General features: G+C 38.4%; 2 protein-coding genes across 7 annotated transcripts in view; one reads left to right on the forward strand and one right to left on the reverse strand.

Annotated features, from left to right (window-relative positions):
* The window catches only part of mid2 (midline 2), a 218,015-nt gene that overhangs the window by 123,819 nt on the left and 68,518 nt on the right, over positions 1 to 25,678 (forward strand). For all 6 annotated transcript variants that reach the window (XM_079839415.1, XM_079839414.1, XM_079839416.1 and 3 more), the window contains one exon: positions 14,944 to 15,652. In XM_079839415.1, coding sequence (XP_079695541.1) covers positions 14,960 to 15,652 — 693 coding nt within the window. In that variant the 5' untranslated portion in view covers positions 14,944 to 14,959. The remainder of the gene's footprint in view (positions 1 to 14,943; positions 15,653 to 25,678) is intronic.
* LOC307140158 (uncharacterized protein) overlaps positions 1 to 25,678 on the reverse strand; it is a 338,069-nt gene that overhangs the window by 27,179 nt on the left and 285,212 nt on the right. The window lies entirely within an intron of this gene.

The raw sequence follows: 25,678 nt of genomic DNA on the forward strand, positions 1-25,678 counted from the left end.
TGTTGTGAAACTCAGACACACTTCCACTAGTGTGTGCCCCTCCCTCCTACATCCAGATCCTGCCACATCCATATCTGGGACAAAGGAAGCCTTTTCCATCATTTCACAACCGTGTTATTCTCGAGTGGTAGTAGGTCACCAGATGGGCTCTGACCTGGATCCGCGATCTTCGATCATGAAGGTTACCCATCCGTGTTTTTGCAGATGCCGAGCGTTGAACCTCCAGTCAGTGGCCACTGCTCTGATCCCCACAAAACTATGCCACTGTTTACATTCTATGAATAGAATCACATGTTTGATTAAGCCAACCCAGAGTCAGAGAGAGGATGTGGAGGACAGCACCCACATGGGTCGCAGTGAAATATAAGCTACTGTAATCTCTTGGTGTGAAAAACTCTCACTACTTTTTATATGACATATTTGATGTGCAACATGATCTGGTAAAAACAATACAACACAGCAGCACACCTCTGGGAATTGTTACTTATGATTGAAACGGTTAGTGACAGGATTCGTAAAGAATTAAATGACTTTGGTTCCGATTCTGGTTACTCCAATTTTTTTCAATCTCAAAATACAAAATTGTACCATCACACAAGTGGCCATCACTGAGGTGGTACCCTTTTTTGTACCTCTAAGTAGAGGAAAACAATGGTATAATTGTATCCTAAGGACCAATTGTGTACCTTTTTAAAGGTACAGTTATACGTTTTGTTCCCCAAGGATTTTTTTTTTTTTTCATGGATGGTATTTTTTGTAAAATGCTACTGACAAAGCTCAAAACGTGTATCTTCTACACATTGTCTTAATAGTCAGTAAGTAAAAAGAACTGGCACTTTTTATCATTCATTTGGGAATCAGACTACAACCACACTACTGGTTGCACTGCATGTTTTAGATTCACTAAAAAGAACCAATTCATTAGAATAATTCATTCTGTAATTGGACTACACTGGTTGTGCTATCTGGTCTCTCTGTTCTGGTATTTTTTTTAATGTTGAACTGGTTCGGAATAAGAACCAGCTCTCTGTTCCCAACTGGTAGTAATGATGTTGAAAATTCAGCTTTGCCATCACAGGAATAAATTACATTTTTAAATATATTACAATACTTATTTTAAATGTATTTTTGATCAAATAAATGCAGCCTTTACATTAAGCCATTCAAATATCTTACAGACCCCAAACTTTTGAACAGTATAGCCCAGCCCTTACAAATTATGTGGAGAATACACATAATGTAAATGGCCATATATGACCTTAGTGACCAGTTAGCCATTGTGTATCCTTATAAAAACACATCCACTGCAATTATCCAAGTCTGCCCTCTATTTCAAGCTTTGACATTAAAAATAAATAAAGTAGCACTTATGGTTTAAGAGACTGACCACTTGCTTTCGAGATCTAGGCAGCCTTTTGTAGACTCTCCCTGTGTGGCTCCATGGTTTGGTTGAGCTGAATCCAATCGCGGCTGAAATCTCACTGCAGTGCTGCTAAAAACAGGCCTAACACATACCCTTATTACCTTGTCCCACAGGAGATGAAATAAACCGCTGTTTAAGCAATACTTCAACCTGTTAAAGGCGTATTAACCCTTTGGACCCTGTTCAAGCACTGCTGTGTACTTCAGAACACTTATTTAATTAGCGACATGTCTCAGTTCCACATGAAGTCGTCGGTGGAATAATCCTGTAATTTGTAATTAACATCCATAACCTTTTGTTCTCATCAGATATTTGAGGAATGCTCACTGCATACTAACTCCTGCAGCTCAGTTCTGTCTCTCTCGCGTCTTTTGTTAGTGCTAATCACTGCAGAAAATCAGCATGTCACATACTAAGTAGACAGGTTTACTGTACAGAAAACACATGTTCGGTGCTCGCACAATGGCTCACCTGTTCGGCTCAAAGCGTTAGCTGTGGGTGAACAGATTATTACTCAGCGTGGGCTCTCCAAAACGTGTGCTGTATTTATATATACGGCAAGATTTAGCAGTTGAAGGTGGATAAGAGAATGGAGAATGTTCACAGCCTGCAGTGATGAAGAGCCGTGGATTCTGTGCCAGGCACTCGAGTTGAATCACACCTGCATGCTTTTATTCACTCCAGCACTCTTGTGGGATTGAGCTTTTCATAAATGTATCAGCGAAGTTAAAAGACATTTCGCATTTACATATCTTGAAGAGTTTGTGTGGTGATTGGAAATTTAAAGACTATTGCACTATGAAGCTTCATCTAATGACTTTCGGGTGATTTCCCTATTTGTATTAAGTCACTATTTATTTAACTAGATTTATTAAACTAATATTTACAGAGCCCCACACATATCATGTAGACAAAAATCTATATATCATTGCCATAAATTAAGAATTAATTGATTTATTGATTTATTAATCCGTTCCCTCGTTTTAGTAAATTGTGACCACGTTGAACTACTACGTTCCCTTGTTTAAATGTAACTAAAACAATGGAACATATTAGGAACACATTATTACAATGTGGCCACGATTTAGTAAAACAAGGGAACAAATTATTATATTATGCTCACAAATTACTTACAGTAACTCTTTCACCACCAAGAAATTTCCATAATTTACTAAACAAACACTTCGCCGCCATTGACTTAATTTTCAGACTTTCCGTTGTTTTCACTGTTTTAGGGGTGCTATTATACATCTTCCGAAAGAGTACAGAATTTGTTAAAAAAAAGAAGCAGAAACAAACGATAGAATATGTATATGTAAAATAACGTGATCATCAACTTTAAACAGCATTTGAATCAAAACTGCCTAATGTTACTGAATGAAAGGTCAACCCAGGATGAGGTATTGGACTGTGAAGCTTTGGATGTGTTGATGGACTCGATCTACTCCATCTATGTTTTGACCATCGTTCTGAATCCGATCTGGATAGTCATTGTCAAAAATGCAATTTTCTAAGCTTTTTGCTCAAGATGTGTTTTTTGCAGAAAGAAATGCAGGCAGGGAAATGGTTAATACGAGGGAACGAACTAGTTTGTTGTGATGACATATTAGTAAGTTGTGCACAGTACTTATTAGTTATTGGTCATTTATTAAAGAATATAATTATATTGGTCCATATTTGATGTGCATGCTAATTTTTACATTTATCTCTCATCTAACATTCAATTAAAGTAAATCATTAAAAAGACTAATCATTTAATAACACTGCTAAATATAATCGTTTACCAAATCTCCAAATGAATATCCATTTTCATATAAAAAAATATAATTGTAGTGTTGTAATGTCTGAATTCAATTATAGCACTTACATTTTGTTTTTTAGATAAATTAGATAAATTATTTTTTTTGTAAAACAAAATTACACCTTTGTTAATTGTCAACCAGGAGAACATTATGGAGAAATATCATTAAGTCTAATCACTTGTAATAATGTACTGTACTAGTGCTTTTAAAGAAACCCAGAAATCAATGTATAATACACTGATCTGGAGAGCCTGTAAAGTGAAATCTAAAGCTTCCAGGGGATTATAAAGCCACTCATGAACACTATCCAGCACAAAATGTTCCTCTGCAAGAATCCTACAGTGTAGAATTTGCCACTCCTGGCTTTCTTAAACTCCCCTCTTGCTTGCATCATCCGCCACTCGGCTTTGACGGCAGGTCAGTCGTAACAAATTCGGAGGTGATAAACTGCGAATGGCTTCCCTGGCACCTGTCCTAACAGCAGAGCTCTGGGAATCCCCAAAGTCCAGTCACTCATTTTTAACCGATGTGTCTTCATCCGTCCGTGACATGTAGGGCTGTGGTAGTGCCCCAGTGGTGCTGTGTCCGGTCTAGACTTCCTCTTTGCCCGTGACTCCAGCTGCCTGGCTATTCAAGCGGCAGAGGAGGCAGTGGGGAACCGGTAGCCAGCTGCAGGTTGACAGGAGATAAATGGCTCCATTAGTGTGTCTGGACCGCAGGGCGGAGTCTGACCCACTGGCCCACCCAGCACCACAGTAAGCCACTTACAAACATCAAACAACATACTTCCTCATTCTGGACGGACCTGTCAGGGAGCACTAGCACAGTGGGTTATTTTGTGCTGGAATGGCCTATATTATACCATGGATGGTAGGTCAGTGTTATGGCTAGTTTATGAAAGATTCATTGCCATTCAAGTTCATATCAAATTCTAATATTTTTGGTAAAGTTTAGGGAAAAGTTAGCCTGGATGCCAGCCGAACTTAGCCGTAGAAGTTCGGTCTGGACTTGATCGGTTGTGGAGCAACTATGCTCAAACCAGAGCTGTTCGACTAATCAAATTGTCAGGGCGGGCTTTATACGATGATGGACAGATGATCAACAGTATACGTAACCATCGACTTCACCAAAGAGCGGTTGGGTTGAATTCGTTCTAATCCTAAACTGAGAAATTGTTCATATATGCATTCCCCTTTACTATTTCTCTCAAAAATGATTATCGTGTTGCGAAGTACTCTGTGTATCCTTAAATTGTTTTTCGTTTACACTCATCTTCTTATTCTACTTCTTGCAGTGTGCGTGCAGTTGAGTTCTGTTGACAACTATGCATCGCTCCATTGCTCTGATTGGTTGTAGGTCTATCCAATTGAGTGCAGAGGCATTTTCTTTCTTGGTTTGGCTCAATCCGAGGGGCGGGATAAACGGTTGTCTTTCAAATTCCCTCTGCACGCAATAGGATAGCGCTACAACCAACCAGAGCGAAGAAGGTGAAGCGGAGCTAGTTGATAGATTCAACTTTCGCCGTATCCTGTCGGCAAAACTCAGAACACATCTTTTCTTACGAATGACTTCAGTCCCGTTCTTTGTTCTTTTCTCAAAGAAAAGCTTAACTCCAAGTCTTTCAGTGTCGCGGCCAAAGCCGATTCGAAAGACCGCTGTTCGCCAGCTCCTTTGTTTACAAGTAGCACACGGAACCGCCGCAACTCTGCAACCGTCTGCAACCGTCATTATGTTACGCCCGCCCACCGACTCTATACACGATGTGATTGGCCTGACCAGAGTTTGATTTTTCCAGCTCGCAAGCCAACAGAGAGTTACTAGACTACCCTGGCTGCAAATGAAATTTGCTGCCGCTAGGGTGCGTCTAGATTTCTAGGCTACATGTATACTAAATAAAGATTAAAATGTGTAAACCAATAGACTTTCTACTATACCATTTATACACCCTGTGTTCCAAAGTATTGTGTAAGTGACATCAGTAGGATTTCAGTACAATAAACATTCAGATTTTAGTTTTTCAAAGAAAGTGTTTGTTTTATTTGTCCATATATATATATATATATATATATATATATATATATATATATATACATACAGTACAGTGAGGAAAATAAGTATTTGAACACCCTGCTATTTTGCAAGTTCTCCCTCTTAGAAATCATGGAGGGGTCTGAAATTGTTTGCAGCTGTATAATACAAATAAATAGTTAAAAAAATCACACATTGTGATTTCTGGAATTTTTTTTTTTAGATTATGTCTCTCACAGTGGACATGCACCTACGATGACAATTTCAGACCCCTCCATGATTTCTAAGTGGGAGAACTTGCAAAATAGCAGGGTGTTCAAATACTTTCCTCACTGTTTATATATAAATATATATATATATATATATGTGTATATTTAGATAACTGTATCAATCTCAGATTTTGTTAGATAGGTTTGTTAAATAGTTTTCCAGGTCTTCTTAGGTAAATGGAAACGCTACTTAAAGAGTCTGTTCCACATTAGTAAGCAAGTCACAGTTCTCATGCAAAATGGGGAGGAAGAAAGATCTTTCTGAAGATGAAAAGCATGAAATGGTGCAATGTTATGCAAAAGGCATGAAAACAACTAATATTGTGTCAAAACTGAATGTAGATTATCAAACTACCATAAGATTTGTGAGTAATTTACAACACAAGAACTTGGTCAGACAGACAGACAGACAGACAGACAGACAGACAGACAGACAGACAGACAGACAGACAGACAGACAGACAGACAGACAGACAGACAGACAGACAGACAGACAGACAGACAGACAGACAGACAGATAGATAGATAGATAGATAGATAGATAGATAGATAGATAGATAGATAGATAGATAGATAGATAGATAGATAGATAGATAGATAGATAGATAGATATGAATTAAACTAAATGTTTATATATATAAATAGCTGAGTAGTCTATCTAAAATTAACCACATAGAGAGTTTCTGTGACCCTTTTATGTGCTGTAAGTAATCATTGTCTCATTATCTTTGTATGCATATAATTCAAGGAAGAGCAATCCCTGGAGACATTTTAAAAGTGAGTTGTCCCTATTGTTTAGACAAGGCTAATTGTCATTGTTCCAGAAATGCCATACCTCTCAGTGACATATGGGTGTTTGGTTTTTCTTTTTCCTAACAGAAAGTGTAGTCCCAGGAGACCCTGAGACTGGACGATTAAATGCAACTGCCATCTTTTAAACTAGCTTTGCTTAGTGTTTGTATTTTAAAGTGGGTTCTTTTGGGATTACTTGAGAAAGATGACATTTTGTATTACCTTTGGGTTTTAATAGCAAATAAATCAGCAGCTAGGTTTGTGTTTAGGCAAACATGTTAGGCACCTGATGTATGTGTGCAGCTGCAATTGAGCACTAAGTGGCTTTGTTAAATCATTACCATATGAGTCAGTCATCTCTTATAGACTGCTTTTCGTTCTTTTTTTATTCCAATTCAACATCAAAGGTGGAAATAATGCCTTAATCAAGCCGAGAACAGATCAAATAAACCCGACTCGGCTCTGAGATCTTGTGCATCCGTGTTTGTGCCTGAGTAGGGCTGTTCGTGAGCAAAAGCAGACTCTGATCAGCCTCCATATGGAGCACTTCATCATAATCAGATTATATGATGTGGTGTTTTTCTTTGAAATGAGTAAACTGTTTGCTTCTCCACTTCTCCTATCTATCACTTCTTCTGCCTGTTACACTTAAACTAGACGTTTGAATGCTAAACCTCCTGATGCTTTCTGTATGTTTTAAAATATCTGCATTTAAAACATCAGAGGCCAGATTTACTAAACGTAAGAGCGCGATTCCATAAAAGCGCAGATGGCAGCGAACAGTTCTGCGCGTGATCTACTGATGACGCACAAAATAATGAACACAGCCGGATCATTTCCATAATGACCAAAGCAATCTACCAGTTAGTGTCTGGTTTAAGACCAGCTTTTTTTGGGGCGGTAAATAATGGCGCAAACATCAGTAAATTGACAAGCTCAAACCTTAGTAAGTCACCTAGTGATTCATTTAAATACGCTCTTCCCATAAATTTTGCGTCTGAAAGGGAAACTCCTACAAATACATGTGCAATAAGGTCAGCCGCAAAAATCAGCATTTTCAGCATTTAGTAAATCCTGACAGTAGTTTTTTTAATGCCAAAAGAGGGTTTGCGCTGGTGCAAGCTGTAAGTAAATCTGACCCTAGATCTGTATAGGACGCTGGAGTCCATTGCTAACCTCATCACCTCATCACAACCTTCATTAACCCCTACGGGTCTGCACAGTTTTGGGGCCCTCAGACGTTTTGACATGCTCTGACATGTGTGCTTTTTTCAGTTTCTTATAAGCATACTAATGGCAAAAGTGTCATTACACTGTATTCAGCACAAACTGGCCTACCATAATATGTGAGCAACATGTATGCAAATGCTTGTATTTTTGAGATAATAACGTTTATGCGTGTTTTTTGAAAAAACAAAAAATTTAAGAAACTGAAATAAGGCCAAAAAACACACAATAGATATGTGTCCACAAGACTTTCTACTAATGGGTGAGTTTTTGCTTCAAACTGATGTGAGAATCATTGTGCTTGCTTATTCACATAAAAAAAATATACTGATTTACATTTAGTAATACATGTTTTCTTTACAAAGGTAAACTAAGCGATTTTTGGAAAATGCTGTTGAAAGTGGATCGAACCGAGCACCAAAACAAACTTGTAGCCAATCAGCAGAAGGGGGTCGTGTACACTTATGATGGGGAGGAGAGATTAAGCAAGAGGAAGATTTAAAGAAAGACTGTAGAAAGAGAGATGTCTGAGAGACATTACAAAAGAGAAAAGGTAAAGAGGAATATCACTGGAAAAAGAAAGGTTATGATCAGGCAAGAGCTTTAGGACCCGTGCAATGTTAGTGAACCTTTCAAGCGCTGGAGAGACCCAAGCGAAAAGACTTGAAAACGGACGCTGAGGTTATGTTGTTTCTGTATATACTCGTGTACTGTATGTACATTTTTTGTTCTTTCCTGTCGTTCGTTCACCATCTTTCGCTTTATTTTGCTTTTCTTCTGCTATGATAAAGAGAAATTTATTTTGGGGGCGGAGCAATGAAGGGATGTGTTTGTTTGGGTTGATTTCAAATATCAACAGTTCAACAATAATACTCAGAAATCGACACAACCAGATTACCAGGCAAGTTTTTGCTCAAGTCCTGTGTGTTTTGATAATTGTCAATGGAACTAGTGGCGGAGCTTTAAAGGGAAGTTATTTAAAGGTGCTGTATGTAAGTTTTTGACTGTATAAACTAATCTAATGCATAAACATACCATAATATGTTTGCAGATATTTAGGAAACATGCTGAGTTCACATACTCGTTTCTCTGAAAAACAATGCTACAGCCAGTTATTTTACTTTGAAATGTGCATTCCGCGTCAGAATGTCAGTTTTTGTTTTGGTCTGTGTGGATTGCAGATTCTACCCGACCTAAAAAGCCTCGGCATCCATCTAAAAATCTGTATGGACGGAAGCACATTAAAATGTGAAAAAATCAACTCATCAACTTTTAGTGTGTAAGTCTCCTCGCCTTCTATTGTCAATGGCGCTCGTTCCTGTTGCATGTCCTCGAAATGGCAACCCACGTGCGCATCAAGTCTGAGGAGGAGAGGGCGGGGTAAACTATTGGGGGTGGGAATCTTAAGGAACTTAACGATTCGATCCGATTCCGATTCTGGGAGTAACGATCCGATTCCTAAAACGATTCTTAACATACATTTTTGGTAACTAATTATCCTGCTGTGCAAATACATGAACTTTACATTTTAACCAGAATTGGAGCTAAAATGTGTTTTGTTTTTAGTTAGAATATCTGTTTGACAGTATTGCCATATTAAAAATGATTATGAAGATTTCTTTCAATTCTTTTATTTTATTAACAAAGTTATATTCAAGATTTACAAGCTCCGAATGAAACATGGTAAGCCATATATACAATTGCAAAGAACAATCATTAAGAATAAACAGTTCTCAGTTTACAACTAAGTGTGACAATTTTTCAGTTTCTTTATAACATTTTAACAACAAATGTTTTTAAAAGCAAAAAAAAAGTTTAGTTTGGTTAGAGCCACAAAAAAATCTATAAAACATAGGCTAATGCAGAAGAAAAACAACTTTAGCACTCGCTGAGAAGCCAAATTCAGTGTGTGCGCATAACATCTCACATGAGAAAACTTGCCGAGCTGCAACAGTCATGTTAGAGACATTTAACGAATCACTCACCAACACTAAGTTTTTGTTCAGAATTTTCCATTCGTTTGAAACATTGTGCAGTAGTTCAGCAATATTCGATAAGTCATTCCAAAAATTATGCCACAGATGTTGGTAGGTTTATGTCCCGGCAACCGCATCGGAGACATAGGAGTGTTATTAAGCATTAATGGCAAGGAAAGCACCGTATAGCCTACTTGAGCACCACTTCATTATTTTGGCTCAGAATTTTGTTTGTTGGAAATATTAACTTAATTTAGAAGTGCTTTTGAAATTAAATACTTTGCATTTAATAGGCAAAATACATTTTTGAAATGGGGAGGCAGCCGCAGCGAGTGCAGACACAGAGCGGCCAGAGAGATGGAGGAGCGACTGCTGTAAGGCGTTTGAGCAAAACTGCGGAAAAACTGCATAAAACGTGAGGGTGTTGAACCCTCTCACCGGGAAAAGTGTCCCCACGGGTGCGACGCCCCTGAGCAGGTCGTAGTTTGTCCATTTCATCTTAAACAAAGGCAATTCACCAGCATACGAACGTTCGCCTATCAAGGGTTGTTCCGTTTGGCCGGTGACCACGCGCGCGCACATTGGTGAAGTGGCCGTTTGAATTGAACACAGAATCGATTCTGAATTTTTGAGAATCGATTCTGAATCGTTGTATAACGAATCGCGATGCATCGATGCATCAACCTTTTCTCCCACCCCTATAAACTATATTTTGAATTTGGACTGCACAAACACTAGCTGTCATTCTTACATACAGCACCTTTAAACTTATATAGATAAGTTAAGAACAGTTCTGTTCACTCATGCTAATGGTTCAGACTGAGTTTGAGCATTTGCCTCAAACAAGTATGTTTGTGTAGTGAGGCAGAGAGAGAGAGTTTGTAACTATATTTGTTTAAAAGCATAAAAATGTGCTTACTGTTTATTTGGCACTTCTGCAATCTGGGGTGTTTTTTTTACGGCATCCAAAAATTCCCATACTGACGAGCAAACTTTTTTTGGTTGTGAGTTGAGTGTCTCACTTGAGTCAGTCGTCATCTCTGACATGATATTGAGCTGCAGTAGTAGCAGCTACAAACTGCGTTGTTGTCCTTTTTTGTTATATGAAGGATGTTCAACACCATGTTGGAGTGTCAACTAGATTAGCCACTGGATTATTTACGATATTATCACACATGATATCAATCGTTATTTTTAAAAATATCATGGTTATTGTCAATACCGGAATAGTGTGACACCCCAGCGCAAACTTTCAATTATTCTTTTTCTCGCTGCTATCCATCAAGGTGGCTATTACACAAGGACACAAGCTCTTATTACCATAATATCTGCATGTTATTTATTTTTTTCCAGTAATGAAACATCCAGTTTCCTACTGGTCCACTGCTGCTTTAATCACATGCTTTTCTTGGCTTGCCGTCATAAGTGCCTGTCGAGTTAAAGGTTTAGTAGAAAATCTCAGGATGTCTGCTGACATCAAGAGCTCCTCACAGGAGCTGTCAGATATTTTTAAGCAGCAGTCAGGGGCTTCAGGTTCCTTGTCAGAAATGGCAGTAACTTGCTGCTTCAGTAGAGCCGTGTGTCTGGAAGATTCTGACATGCTCAATAGCCATTTAAGAGGATGGAGCTGAAGCCTAATGTCAGAATGATAGGACGGAGATGGACGGTGTCGCTGTTAGATCAGAAGGTGCGAGGAAATGTGATAGACTAAGGCAATGTGATCATAGCCTTTTACATGTGCTCGGAGTCCTGCATTGATTTGTATGTAACATCAGAGATGGAAATCGTTAAAAGCCACCGTGCGGTCTGCCACAATCGATATGAAGTCACATGGCTGCACACAGGCCCAAATAGGAGAGATGTGAATAAAAAGTAAAGCTATTTTAATAATAATAACTATTATTATAAATATATTTTTAGTTAATTTATTTTAATAATAATTATTATTATTATTATTACACACACCGCTTAATTTTTTATTATTTATTTATTATATTTATTTTATAATAAGACTATTAATTATTAATATTATTATTAATGGTATGTATATATATATATATATATATATATATATATATATATATATATATATATATATATATATATATATATATATATATATATATATATATATATATATATATATATATATATATATATATATATATATATATATATATATATATATATATATATATATATATATATATATATATATATATATATATATATATATATATATATATATATATATATTAAACTGCTCCAGGAAATTGCATCTTTAAATTCCCTCACTTTAATGCTTGCGCAAAACTATGATTACTGTGATCACTGCAAAGTTATAGATAGTTAGCATGTTCATTTTTGAACATATATTGCCTGCACACACATTTTGTCCATGTACACATGCATGTCTGTTTATAAGCATTGAAGCTGAAGATGTATCACATCCTATATTGGACACTTTAGTGTAGACAAATTACTTTTCTGCTCATGTCTGGTGTACACATGGTGTCAGAAACACGCCTGACTTAAGTATAGTTTAGAATTATATATAATTTAACTGGACGTTTTGCGACTGACTATAGTCGCTCAGACAACTCAACAAACTAATGAGTTTTATAAATGTATAATCCTGCTTCAAAGGAGTAATAACATTTCATTACATACTATAGTTTCTGCTCAGTTTTCTTGTTTGTATGACTGTATATGTTAATCAAAAAGGCAATGTATCATCACACTGCATGAAGTTCAGTTCATTAGCTGAAAAGACAAACATTTTAACATGCAGGCTGAAGGCACAGGTGCCTGTGCTCAGTGATGTGCTTTGCTGATTTGCGCCCATTCATATTCATCAAAGCAGAAACATTGTAATCTGCTAAAGCCCCTCCATTTAAACAGCAGCGATGTGGCACGAATGTATGATTTAAAATAAATGTGCAGGAGTGATTTTTACTTTAGGGGGTTTAGTTTTCCTTTAAACTGTCTTAAGTGAAGTGAGCCATCATATTTGTTTTTTATTCGATGGGCAGAGGAGATGTTGCTTGATGACATTGATTTGCTTTGCTGACGCCTAGCAGGTGTGTGTGTGTGTGTGTGTGTGTGTGTGTGTGTGTGTGTGTGTGTGTGTGTGTGTGTGTGTGTGTGTGTGTGTGTGTGTGTGTGTGTGTGTGTGTGTGTGTGTGTGTGTGTGTGTGTGTGTGTGTGTGTGTGTGTGTGTGTGTGTGTGTGTGTGTGTGTGTGTGTGTGTGTGTGTGTGTGTGTGTGTGTGTGTGTGTGTGTGTGTGTGTGTGTGTGTGTTGCTTTGTTGTTTGCTGCTCCAAATCATGTGCGTATGAATAGAAGTGAAGAAAATGTCAAGTCAAGTATGCGTTTAATCCTCATCTGTCACAATGATAATGCAGCTTGAAGGCAATCCTTGATCATGTTTTGACATTTATGTTCTCCATGTAAAACTATTAGCTTAAACATGCTGGCACTATTGAGCCAAATATAATTCTTTGTTGTTAAAGTGATAGTTCATCCAAAAATGAAAATTATCCGATGATTTACTCACCCTCAAGCCTTCCTAGGTGTATATGACATTCTTCTGTCAGACGAATACAATCGGAGTTATATTAATAATTATCCTGGCTAATCCAAGCTTTATAATGGCTGCCCAAAATTTGAAACGCAAAAAAAGTGCATCCATCCATTATAAAAGTAATCCATACGGCTCCGGAGGGTTAATAAAGGCCTTCTGAAGTGAATCGATGGATTTTTGTAAGAAAAATATCCATATTTAACACATTATATAATGGCTTGAGGGGGAGTAAATTATGTGATAATTTTTTTTTTTGGGTGAACTATCCTTTTAACGAATCAATGTATGCTTGCTATCCTTAACCAAACTGCTTACAACGCTGTGATTTTCCGCTCAAAAATCAATCTTTCAATTGTTTGCAGCGATGCCAGAAGAATTCTATTTTTGGTTACCTAAAAAAAACTTTTAGTAAACAATTTTTAAAACAACCATTTTTGTCTTAGTGTGAATTTCATTTTAATAACCATTAGTACCTTTTTTCACTATAAAGATTATTTTGTTGATTGGAACGTTTCCATGGATGTTAAAGGTTCTTCCTGGAATCACAGATGCCAAGAAAAAAACCTTTATTTTTAAGAATGACATCAAGGTTGTTATAATCAGAATAATAACAAGTTTAGCTTAGTTCAGTGTCCAATTTCAAAGCACTTTCTTGTCATAGTCTGGATACAATATTACCTCAGCATCTGTACACAACAAAAACATTGAAAAAAAGACAGTATATACGGTAACACTTTACACTAAGGTTTCATTTGTTAACATTGGTTAACTAACATTAACTAACCATGAGCAATACATTTGTTACTGTATTTGTTCATCTTTGTTAAAGTCAGTCAATAAAAATAAAGCTGTTTGTTGATGTTAGTGCATTAACTAATGTTAACAAATGCAACTTTTTTAATAATGTATTAGTAAATGCTGAAATTAATATTAACAAAGATTAATAAATGTTGTAGAAGCGCAGTTCATTATTAGTTCAAGTTAACTAATGTAGTTTACTAATAAAACCTTATTGTAAAGTTTTACCTATTATTCTATATAATATATACATACTTTATATAGTACAGGTCAAAGAAACATTATGATTTTTAATTGTAGAATTGTAAAATATTATTACAATTTAAAATAATGGTTTTCTATTGTAGTCTACATTAAAATATAATTTATTTCTGTGATGCAAAGCTGAATTTTTATCAGCCACTACTCCAGTCTTCAGTGTCACATGATCATTCAGAAATCATTCTAATATGCTGAATTTATACCCAGTTATTATCAATGTTGGATACAGTTGTGCTGCTTAATGTTTTTTTGGAACCTGCAATAGACTTAGGATTAATTGATTAATAAAGAGTTAAAAAAGAAGAACATTTATTAAAAATGGAAATCTTTTCTAGCAATATAAATCTTTAAAATCACTTTTTATCAATTGAACACATCCTTGCTATATAAAAGTATTAATTTCTTTCAATAAAAGAAAGAAAACTGACCCCAAAATTTTGAACGGTAGTGTATATTGTTACAAAAGATTTCTATTTTAAATAAATGCTGTTCTTTTAAACAAAAACTTTATTCATCAAAGGATCCTGAAAAAAGTATCACAGGTTATAAAAAATATTGAACAGCACAACTGTTTCCAATATTGATAATAAATGAGCAGAGTTAGAAATGTCCTACTTTCCTGATTTAAACCACATAAACACAAGCCACAAGTGTACCTTTTTGTTTTTGAGCGGAATTTCTCTTTGTGCTGCTTTTGCCATACTAAAGTTGCTTGCCACTAACCCGTAGCTATCCGCTGCACAGGTGACTGACCAGCTTCTGTGGGATTTGATGTCACCTTTAGATCGGTTCAATTGAAGATGGAAACACTGGAGTCCGAGCTGACGTGTCCAATCTGCCTGGAATTGTTTGAGGACCCCCTCCTGCTGCCCTGCGCCCACAGCCTGTGCTTCAACTGCGCCCACCGAATCCTGGTCTCGCACTGCTCCAGCACCAAGCCTCTTGAGTCCATCTCCGCCTTCCAGTGCCCCACCTGCCGCTACGTCATCACGCTCAATCAGCGCGGCCTGGAGGGCCTGAAGCGCAATGTGACGCTGCAGAACATCATTGACCGCTTCCAGAAGGCCTCTGTCAGTGGGCCCAACTCCCCCAACGAGAGTCGCCGGCCGAGGCCCTACAGCGCCACGCTTGGCGGGAGCGCGAGGGGCAGCCCCGCCAGTAGCGCCATGTCCCTAGAGCGTGTCGGCTGCCAGTTCTGCGATCAAGAGCCCCCACGGGAGGCGGTCAAGACGTGCGTGACGTGCGAGGTGTCGTACTGCGACCGCTGCCTGCGGGCCACGCACCCCAATAAGAAGCCCTTCACCAGCCATCGTCTGGTGGAGCCGGTGGCAGACTCTCAGCTGCGTGGCCTGGCCTGCTTGGAGCATGAGAACGAGAAGGTCAACATGTACTGCGTGGTGGACGACCAGCTGATATGCGCACTCTGCAAGCTGGTGGGACGACACCGCGAACATCAGGTCACCTCGCTTAGTGATCGCTTCGACAAGCTTAAGGTGAGTCCTGAACCTAATTCTTAAGGCAAGACACCCCAGGTGAATAGGATAGAAAATGTAACTAATGGATATCAATATACTAATCATACGGTGACCGGAAAGTCACATGTAGGAGAAAAAAACAAGACCCGCAAATCTGTGGCCACAGTTTTGCAACTCGTCCCCTTGAGTTTATAAACTGTATTCACAGATTCATAAATTGCTCCTTCGGTTTAACATATCTCGCCCTCAGATTCATAAACCACACCCACAAATTTCCAATTTGTGCGCTCCGATTTGTAAACAGTACCCACAAAATCAATGCTTTTCCTGAAGTGCCTTGCCTTAAACAGCTGTTTCTATAATGAAGGGCTAATAACAATGAAAACAGTTGAAGAAATAAGCAATAGTAAGGGTTCTTGTTGACTGGTTTTATGCCAGATAATTCAAGGTGATCTCTTTTGTTAATTCTTTGTTGTCCTGCATCATGTATTGTAACCATTTATGCAAAGTTGTTGTTTTTTCTCTTTAGTAAGCTTATTTCATTTCATTAGCATCAACCTAACCCATTCTATGCAATATTTGTCGGTCTTCATAGTGGAGTGCTTCATGCATAGTAGCAGCCAGGACTGCCCAGCTGTTCCTTTGAGCAGGACTCATTATCATATTAGATGAGTCTGCAATCCCTAAAGCCATTCTCTGTTCGACACTGAAACGCAATGCTGACCTACTACAAAGAGCCTGATTGCTGAATCAGGGCTAAAATACAGAAGCTCACACAGAGTCACAGAACTCCCAACCTTTGAATACAGTTGCGTCCGTCAGTATAATCATTCCCAGCTGCAGAAGGCCAGAATTACATCCGTGCCTTGTTTTTGCAATGTTCTTTACAGGTTTCCTCTAGATCAGCCTCCCTTTACCTCTATTATCCCTGCGAGGGTCAAGTTACAAGAGAAGTGCAGGTTAAGGTCGCTAGTGCTATGTGCTTGTTGAGTTCTCATGAGGTGGATTTGTTAATATGAGCTCAGTTAGAGGCCGTCATAATCTCGCTCCCATGAATAGGCCGCCATTGGCTTCTGTATCAGCATTATAATAGCAGGCATAGAGGGCACATGTGATCTCCCTGTGATCTTGTATCCCGGTTGACCTCTTTGTTCACACCAGCTCACACAAAGGAAATTCCGATCATTGATGCACGCTCGCCCAATCTGGTTTTTGAAGAAAACGATGCGGCTCTGCTGAAACTGCCTCGATTGTGCTAGATGAACTTCATTGTGTGCTGCCGAAAGTCGATACCTGAGAAAGTTTCTTCTATTTTGTCCCAAGGTCTTCTTGCGATGAAACAGAAAACAGGCTGGCAGTATGCAAAGGTTACAACATCCAGATCGACATTTAATTTCCTCTAGGAATCCCGGCGGACTGAGAGGATTACCTCGGTTTTGAATTACTCAGTGGAATGTTGTCTCCATAATTACCTCTTGTGCTGTAGGTATACGCATTCCACACGGAACCTGTAACAGTCTTGACTTATTTCGGGGTTTTTTTTAAGTTGTGCTATGTGTAAAATAGGATACCAGGTCTAAAAGGCACTTTTAATGCAAAACGTCTGGATTGGGGTTTGTATCTACATTGCAGAGACTTATTTGAATGTTCCCCTGCTGAAGCTTTGAACCTGTCTAACTTTGAACTTCCAATCCACAACCTGAGAAGAGAGAGAGCGCAAAGACGCAGTCAGGGCTCAGGGCTTCAAACTTTTAATCTTCTTCCGGCTCAAGTAAAATGAGAAATCCTTGTTTGTACGTAAGCTTCACGGTGGATGATGATGATTCGAACAGTTCCACACGTTTAAATGAGCTCTGCCGTTTCCTACTCAACATTCGCAGAATTGCGTATTACAGTTATTGTGAAGCCAAACGGCAGGCTCTCCTGCAATAAAGTCGGGGTGAGGTATAGGCATGCACGTGCTCATGCCCTGAAAAAAGAAAGAAGCTGGCTTTCAATTTTTTTCATTCTTCTTTTTGCTAAAATAATAAGTGACTTTATGTGTTTTGAACAGATTTACTGTATGTTACTTAATTAGATATTTATTTAATTAGAAGACATTTCAGATGAGCTCCTGCGCATTGTGTTTGGGGGAAGTGGCTATTAGCTATTTAAATTAATTGAATATTTAGTTATGCATGCCTGAGAATTAAATATTTGTTTATATCATAAAAAACATCATGGAGATTAGTGTTGCTTCTAAGGTACAAAAATTCCAGTAGTCTGTACCAATACCAGCGGTTCTTGTTACCAATTTTGGCACCAGAGCAAAATCGTTTAAATTAACCCTTGTGTATCAATCTAAAAAAAAAGTTACTCTGAGGTCAAAAATGTCCCATCATAAAATTTTGAAACTTGGGAGCACAGACTTAAGTTTGGTCTCATTTTAAAGAAGACCCATGGCAGATTATTGTTAAAGGGGAAAAAAGTTATAGAGGTTTAAGTTAAAGATTTATGAACATTATTTTATATAAAATATATATTTTATAAAACATGTTGAACTCTAAAACTGCTAAAAAAATCTAAATAAGTTTGAGGTTGATATCTCAGAAAATTAGCTTTCAGTAAAAAAATAAAAATTTTAATTCCCCATTAGATGCCAGCAAAGCTCCACTGGTACACACAGTGGTTGAATTTGTGATTTTCAGTTCAGTTTTTTTCTCTAAAATATATCACAGCACACACTCTGACATCCATACCAACACACCCACACAATTATAGCTGCATAAATTATCCAATTGGCTCTATAATATGCAGAAGCAGAAAACAGGAATAACGCCAAACCTGAGAAAATGGCACCATCTGGTAATTATAAATAATAATAATAATTTTGAAACCTTGCCAACAGAATGAAATTCTATTGAAAAAAACGACTGCATTCATTGTATAGTTAAATGGCCCTGGGAATAAAAATGGCAGTTTTAATGGGTTTCAATGGGGACATTTTTGTCCTTAAGGTCCTGAGTAAACTATTTTGTGTTACTAGTGTAAAATAGATTTATTAAAGGAAATGGGGGTGAAATAGTACAAATCCAATAAAAATACAAACTTGTGGAAAAATTTATGCAGATGGCATTAACACAGTCAAAATTATCAACAAAAAAAACCCCTGAAAAAGACAAAAAATGTCCATAAGGACGCACAAGGGATAAGTACTTTAAATGTTGTCCTATTTTGTCTCATCTGTTGGTTATCACTGTAATTCATCACAGTTTCTGATTTAATCACGCATTTAAATAAAGTTGTCAATCCAGAAACTTAGCAGCATGAAAAACTAAACTTATATTCAGACTGTGAATGGGTAATAAACAGAAAGCAAGAGAAAACCCCTCCCTTTATAATCAGTAATGCTGTCAATCTCCGAAGCGCAGGCTCGCTGAATTGTGCACTCTCGTGAAAACTCCCATTATAATAAAAAAAACCTTAATTGTACAACGAATCTCTTATATACATCGTGTTTACACTTTGTAAGTTATAATGAAATAATTTGCGATTGTGCGTCTCACCTTGAACAAAACAAAGCTTGTGCATTTTCAGCAGTGTTAAGTGAATTCTGACTAACCTGACTAGCACCTCCGATTGTTATTGTAGTAATATTTCATGCATATTTTTACTGCATATAAATGTAGCCTTGCGGAGCATAAGAGACTTTGTTTAAAAACAACAACATTTTGAATTGTAGTGTATACAAATATGTTTGATGATTGGGTTTTCAGTGTTGATCCTCTCACGTTTTGTCACAGGCAGCTAATTGATTGAAGAGCTGGTACTTCTGTCGTGGCGTTCAACTTTGTGTGCTATACTTCAAGGAGCTAATGAGCTGCCATTCGTTTATAACCTCATCAACATCTCTTCACGCACTCTCCACTTCTAAACAGCAGCAGAAACGAGCCAAGACAAATATTATGTTTAGGCGTGCGCTGTCCACTGCACTCAGCATGCGCCTTCCGTCCTCCTATTGATCTCACCCGTCTCCTGCGTTTGAACGTGACTTACATGAGTAACATTGGACGGTGAGGCCTTCAAAGCATGACAGCAGTCTCACAAACACTCAGGGATTAGGTTTTACAGAGCCAAAACAAAATATGAAAAAAGTGGCGATTAAAGGCTTAATTTCTATTTCGGAAAAGTTGCAAGTCGCAGCAGTCAGCTTTGATTAAAGTTCCACCCGGTTTGGCGTTTGGGCCTCTTACTCTAAGCTCCTTAGGGAAGCCGTCTATCTTCTCACAGATATATGAGCCCAGCTCAGCAGACACCAACTCGCCCAATTCTGCTGCATTCAGTGAGCCATCAGTAGGCCGCCGGGGTCATTTTCAAAAACAGGCAGTTTTAAAAGCCAAAAGAGCAAGTCAGCTGAAAAGGTACTTGATATGAGCTGGGCTTTCCTTTCTATCTCAGCTTCAGCCAGATTTCCTTACTGCAGCCACATTGGCCTGGTTTTGCCTGTCCTTTAGCCCAAGGTGTTCGGAGGAGATAGTGCAGGAGGCAATATGCCATGCCTATGAAACTAAGCACTATGGAAATACTCCTCATTGAGGGTAATGAAAGGTACAGATTTTGTGTGCACTTACAGCTGTGCTCTGACCCAATATTCAGGGGACAGACTGTGACCGTCAATATCAAAACTATGTTGTAAAAGTCAGTGTACCAACCTATTTTGAAGATACAAGCCAGTTACATATATATATATATATATCAGTGGTGGGCCATTAGGGCCAGCAAGGCCTTCTCTGCTGGCCTAATCACTATCAGAATCACAGACTTAAATTTTAATATATTTTTTCCATGAATGTGTGTTAAATTATTCCCAATAGTCTATATACTTAACTTCATAGCTTTTCTCTTGGTTGCGCTGCTTCCAGTTGTGTTTGTTTATGTTAGAGCTTTTATCCAATCATATTTCAGCCATCATGTGTTGCCAGGTCAAAGAAATCTGCCTTGAGGCCTTCAGAATCAATATTGCGGGCGCCGCTAGCTTAAATGAATGGCAATGAAACTTTGCGCTTTAACCAATCAGATAATCACTCCGATTTAACCAGCCAATCAGATTTTGAGTTGGCGACAGCGGGGCCATCTAGTTGGCGTACAATAACGTCTGCATTTTCACGTCCTTTGATTGGATGGTCCGAGAGCGTACTAGTAGCCTAGTCAGAAAAACCAGCAAACCGCACAAGATAAAACATCTGTAGTTTTAATATAGTTTTTTCAAACCTCAATGGCTGACAGAGGAGAAGAAATGAATGTATTAATTGACATACTTACAAAGCCATTTTCAAAATTCCCGCATACTGCCTAAGCTTCTCCACCTTACGGAACGCTATTCGATCTGTCACGGCTAAAAACGAACGGACTGTAATGTATACCATCACTGATTTTGTACCATCAGCTGCACACATTGGCATGTTTTGTGTACAAATAATCATAGCCTATTTTGGTGAGTAAATTAAGCTATAAGGCATTTTATTTACATTTTTATAGCCTACAGTTAACCCTGGGCTGGCTAATCCGTGCCCCGTTTTTTCCGTGATGAATGCGATTAATTTTTTTCTTGTAAATTTATGATCGATTTTTTTTATCATTATTATTTTCGTTATTAATATATTATTTACAACATTTTCATACTATTAAAATATAGTATTGTGGTGTTTAAATGTAAACACTTTGTATTATCTTTGAGCCTCACCTGAAATAAATTTGTCATACTGTTGGTAAGATTTTTCAAGAACCATTTAAGCTGTTGCGTTTTCTTTTGTGTAAAATTTGCACAAAAAAACTCACAATTTGCTTTCCATGGTCGGAGAACTCAAAAGGTAACCTACTACAAGAATGCTCGGAAAACCCGGAGCGGATCGATGCTTCTGTTAGATATGATGTATGTGGCGCAGCTGTGGCTGCAGTGAAAGGAGACTCGTTGAATTGTGTATTGGGTTTCCTGCGATAATAATACCTAAATGATTTAATCATTTAATCATTCATTCTCGCTCCATGAGAGACGCAACGCCCTGTTATACTGCGTTTCTGTATAATATTAATTGTTTCTATAGCCGTGGCGTCATGATGGTTTTACTAAGAGGTGAATTAATTCTGGTAAGATACCACTGAAGGCCTAGGTGTGAAATGCACGGCCCGCCACTATATATATAAACGTCCTTTTAGTCAACCCTCCCCAGTCTCCTGCACTACATGGTATATGCAGCAACCCCCAGCACAAATCATTTTCAATAGGAGAGACGCGGCAGGCAAGCCAAGCTTGTTCACAAGAATCCTACAGCTTTGTCTTGTACAACTGCTGGCGGTGCTTACAAGAAAAAAATCTATATTTTCACAGCTGATGCATGCTATGCTATTGGCAAATCAGGGTTGACTTTATACATAACCAATATAGCATTCGGCTTTATGTGACCTAAAACAACACAGGAAAATGTTAATCATTTTTTATTCAATTTGTTCTCAAAAGGCCTATTTAAGAAAACCCTGAGATGCAGCGTTTTCACTCGATATTATAGGCAGAATTGATTTTTTAAATAACAATATCCTTTGTGTTTCATGGATAAAACCCAACCCCACATAAAAATAACTAATATTGTTTATAAAATAAAGTTTTCAACGTAATGATTAGACTAATGCAGTGTCTTAAGGCCCAGTTAGGCTGTATTTTGGAATTGAATGAAAGCGAGATCGTATTAATGCCTTTACTGTCGCTATTCCAGATCATTTAAAGTTGTGCTTCGGTTCAGTCTTCCACATAGGATATTGTTAACTAGTAAAATATGTCCAAGTTTATGTAAAAATAGCACTTTATTTTATGTAACTCATCAGAAATAATATTGCATCGCGTTTTTCCTCTGAGCTAAATTAAAGGCTTGTTTCTCACAGCGCAAATTATTCCAAAAACAATGAGAAATAAATAACCTGATGAAGCTTGGTACTTTGTTTTATGAAGGTGATGGGGACATTTATATCTTGTTCACATGGGTGATTAAGATAGCCCGCACTTCGCGTATGACAATGAGCTCAGATGGGAACCACTGTAGGCTACCTCTTGTTGGTTTCATATGGATTACATAATCATAAAATTATGTAGACATTTCAAGCTTACTGTAGACATGTTCTTCATGTCTGTGAGGCAAGTTTTCATTGAGTTTCAGGTCATTTCTGTGACAAGTTTCTGAATGTCATTCACAGAGAGAGAAACGGCTGTATACAGAAGACAGGAAAAAGGAACATTTCAGGAAAATGGCCGCCTACTAATGCAAATCAAATATTAAAGCATTATCTTATTTTTCTTAAACAAAAATGGAAGAACAAAAATTAAACAGTTTCTCATTTTCTCTTTGTTTCTTTATATGTATATACACTCACCTAAAGGATTATTAGGAACACCTGTTCAATTTCTCATTAATGCAATTATCTAATCAACCAATCACATGGCAGTTGCTTCAATGCATTTAGGGGTGTGGTCCTGGTCAAGACAATCTCCTGAACTCCAAACTGAATGTCAGAATGGGAAAGAAAGGTGATGGTACAACCGAGGTATGCAGCAAAGCATTTGTGAAGCCACAACACGCACAACCTTGAGGTGGATGGGCTACAACAGCAGAAGACCCCACCAGGTACCACTCATCTCCACTACAAATAGGAAAAAGAGGCTACAATTTGCACAAGCTCACCAAAATTGGACAGCTGAAGACTGGAAAAATGATGCCTGGTCTGATGAGTCTCGATTTCTGTTGAGACATTCAGATGGTAGAGTCAGAATTTGGCGTAAACAGAATGAGAACATGGATCCATCATGCTTTGTTACCACTGTGCAGGCTGATGGTGGTGGTGTAATGGTGTGGGGGATGTTTTCTTGGCACACTTTAGGCCCCTTAGTGCCAATTGGGCATCGTTTTAATGCCACGGCCTACCTGAGCATTGTTTCTGACCATGTCCAACCCTTTATGACCAACATGTACCCATCCTCTGATGGCTACTTCCAGCAGGATAATGCACCATGTCACAAAGCTCGAATCATTTCAAATTGGTTTCTTGAACATGACAATGAGTTCACTGTACTAAAATGGCCCCCATAGTCACCAGATCTCAACCCAATAGAGCATCTTTGGAATGTGGTGGAACGGGAGCTTCGTGCCCTGGATGTGCATCCCACAAATCTCCATCAATTGCAAGATGCAATCCTATCAATATGGGCCAACATTTCTAAAGAATGCTTTCAGCACCTTGTTGAATCAATGCCACGTAGAATTAAGGCAGTTCTGAAGGCGAAAGGGGGTCAAACACAGTATTAGTATGGTTTTCCTAATAATCCTTTAGGTGAGTGTATACACCGATTAGGCAAAACATTATAACCACCTTCCTAATATTGTGTTGGTCCCCCTTTTGCTGCCAAAACTTGGAATTTGGAGGCCAAGTCAACACCTCAAACTCATTGTTGTGCTCCTCAAACCATTCCTAAACCATTTTTGCTTTGTGGCAGGGTGCATTATCCTGCTGAAAGAGGCCACAGCCACCAGGGAAAACCGTTTCCATGAAAGGATGTACATGGTCTGCAACGATGTTTAGGTAGGTGGTGTGTGTCAAAGTAACATCCACATGGATGGCAGGACCCAAGGTTTCCCAGCAGAACATTGCCCAAAGCATCACACTGCCTCTGCCGGCTTGTCTTCTTCCCATAGGGCATCCTGGTGCCATGTGTTCCCCAGGTAAGCGACGCACAAGCACCCGGTCATCCACGTGATGTAAAAGAAAACATGATTCATCAGACCAGGCCACCTTCTTCCATTTCTCCGTGGTCCAGTTCTGATGCTCACGGTCCCAGTGTTGGAGCTCTCTGCGGTGGACAGGGGTCAGCATGGGCACCCTGACTGGTCTGCGGCTATGCAGAACCAACATTAACTTCTTGAGCTATACAGTAGCTCGTCTGTTTGATCGGACCACAAGGGTCAGCCTTTTCTTCCCACGTGCATCAATGAGCCTTGACCACCCATGACCCTGTCATTGGTTCACCACTGTTCCTTCCTTGGACCACTTTTGATAGATACTGACCACTGCAGACCAGGAACACCACACAATAGCTGATATTATCTCAAATTAATATTTCTAATTTGAATTGTGCAATATTTTAGGCCAGCATGTTTGATTTATAGTGTTTTGTAACACTACATCACTACATATTGAAAAAAAGGGAAACTTCTTACTGGAAAATCGGTTTTGTTTTAAACACAGCTAAGCTACTGTCGCGCTACTGAAAAACAGTTAAATCAGTGGCATTTTCCTTTTATTTAGTTAAGCCTCAACTCTGGTAATGGTCTATTACAATAAAATGTGTTTTAATGGTTTTTGCTGCTATTATTGCTTTTTGGAACATGTCTCTTTTCTTTTGCTCGCCCATCTGTATGGAAGCGTGCCAGTTTTTTGCAGCTGCGTGAGAACAGAGTGAAGCAAGAGTGCTAGTTGTTTCTGTATGGAGGCGTTCAGAGACATTCTTTGGGCCTTTTTTTCCCTCTCTCGTGTGTAAGCGTGCACATACCTGGCACATGATTGCGTGCAAAAATGACCACATGTGTGTAATGCATGGTGCATGCTGTGAAGAGATATAGTGACAGGTTATCAGAAGTGAATGTAGAGGCTTGTTATTAAACTGCTTTGAACTTTTTGCTCCCCATACACAATTAATGCAGCGAGGAACTGAAAAGCTTTTAAGAGCAGTGAAGTGGAGTCATAAGCCTTACAATGCGATCCACCTTCTTTGGTCTCCAAGTTCAGGAGTTTCTTGAGTGCGGGGCAGGGGGGGCTAATGTGATGTTTCTTTACTTTGTGCTGTGGTGTGAAGTGCAAAGCACCACATGTATCATCTTCCAGCTGCATACATGATGTACAATATCAGTAATGCTCAGAGAGTGGGATTAAAAGCTGTACTGGCTCTGGTTTTAAGAGATTATTCCACTCAGTCTTGCCCCTCTTTGAAATGGGATTTATGTATTAGTAATTCATGTAGATTCT

The sequence above is a fragment of the Gobio gobio genome (assembly GCF_949357685.1).
Source record: "Gobio gobio genome assembly, chromosome: 16".
In the NCBI taxonomy this organism is placed as follows: Eukaryota; Metazoa; Chordata; class Actinopteri; order Cypriniformes; family Gobionidae; genus Gobio; species Gobio gobio.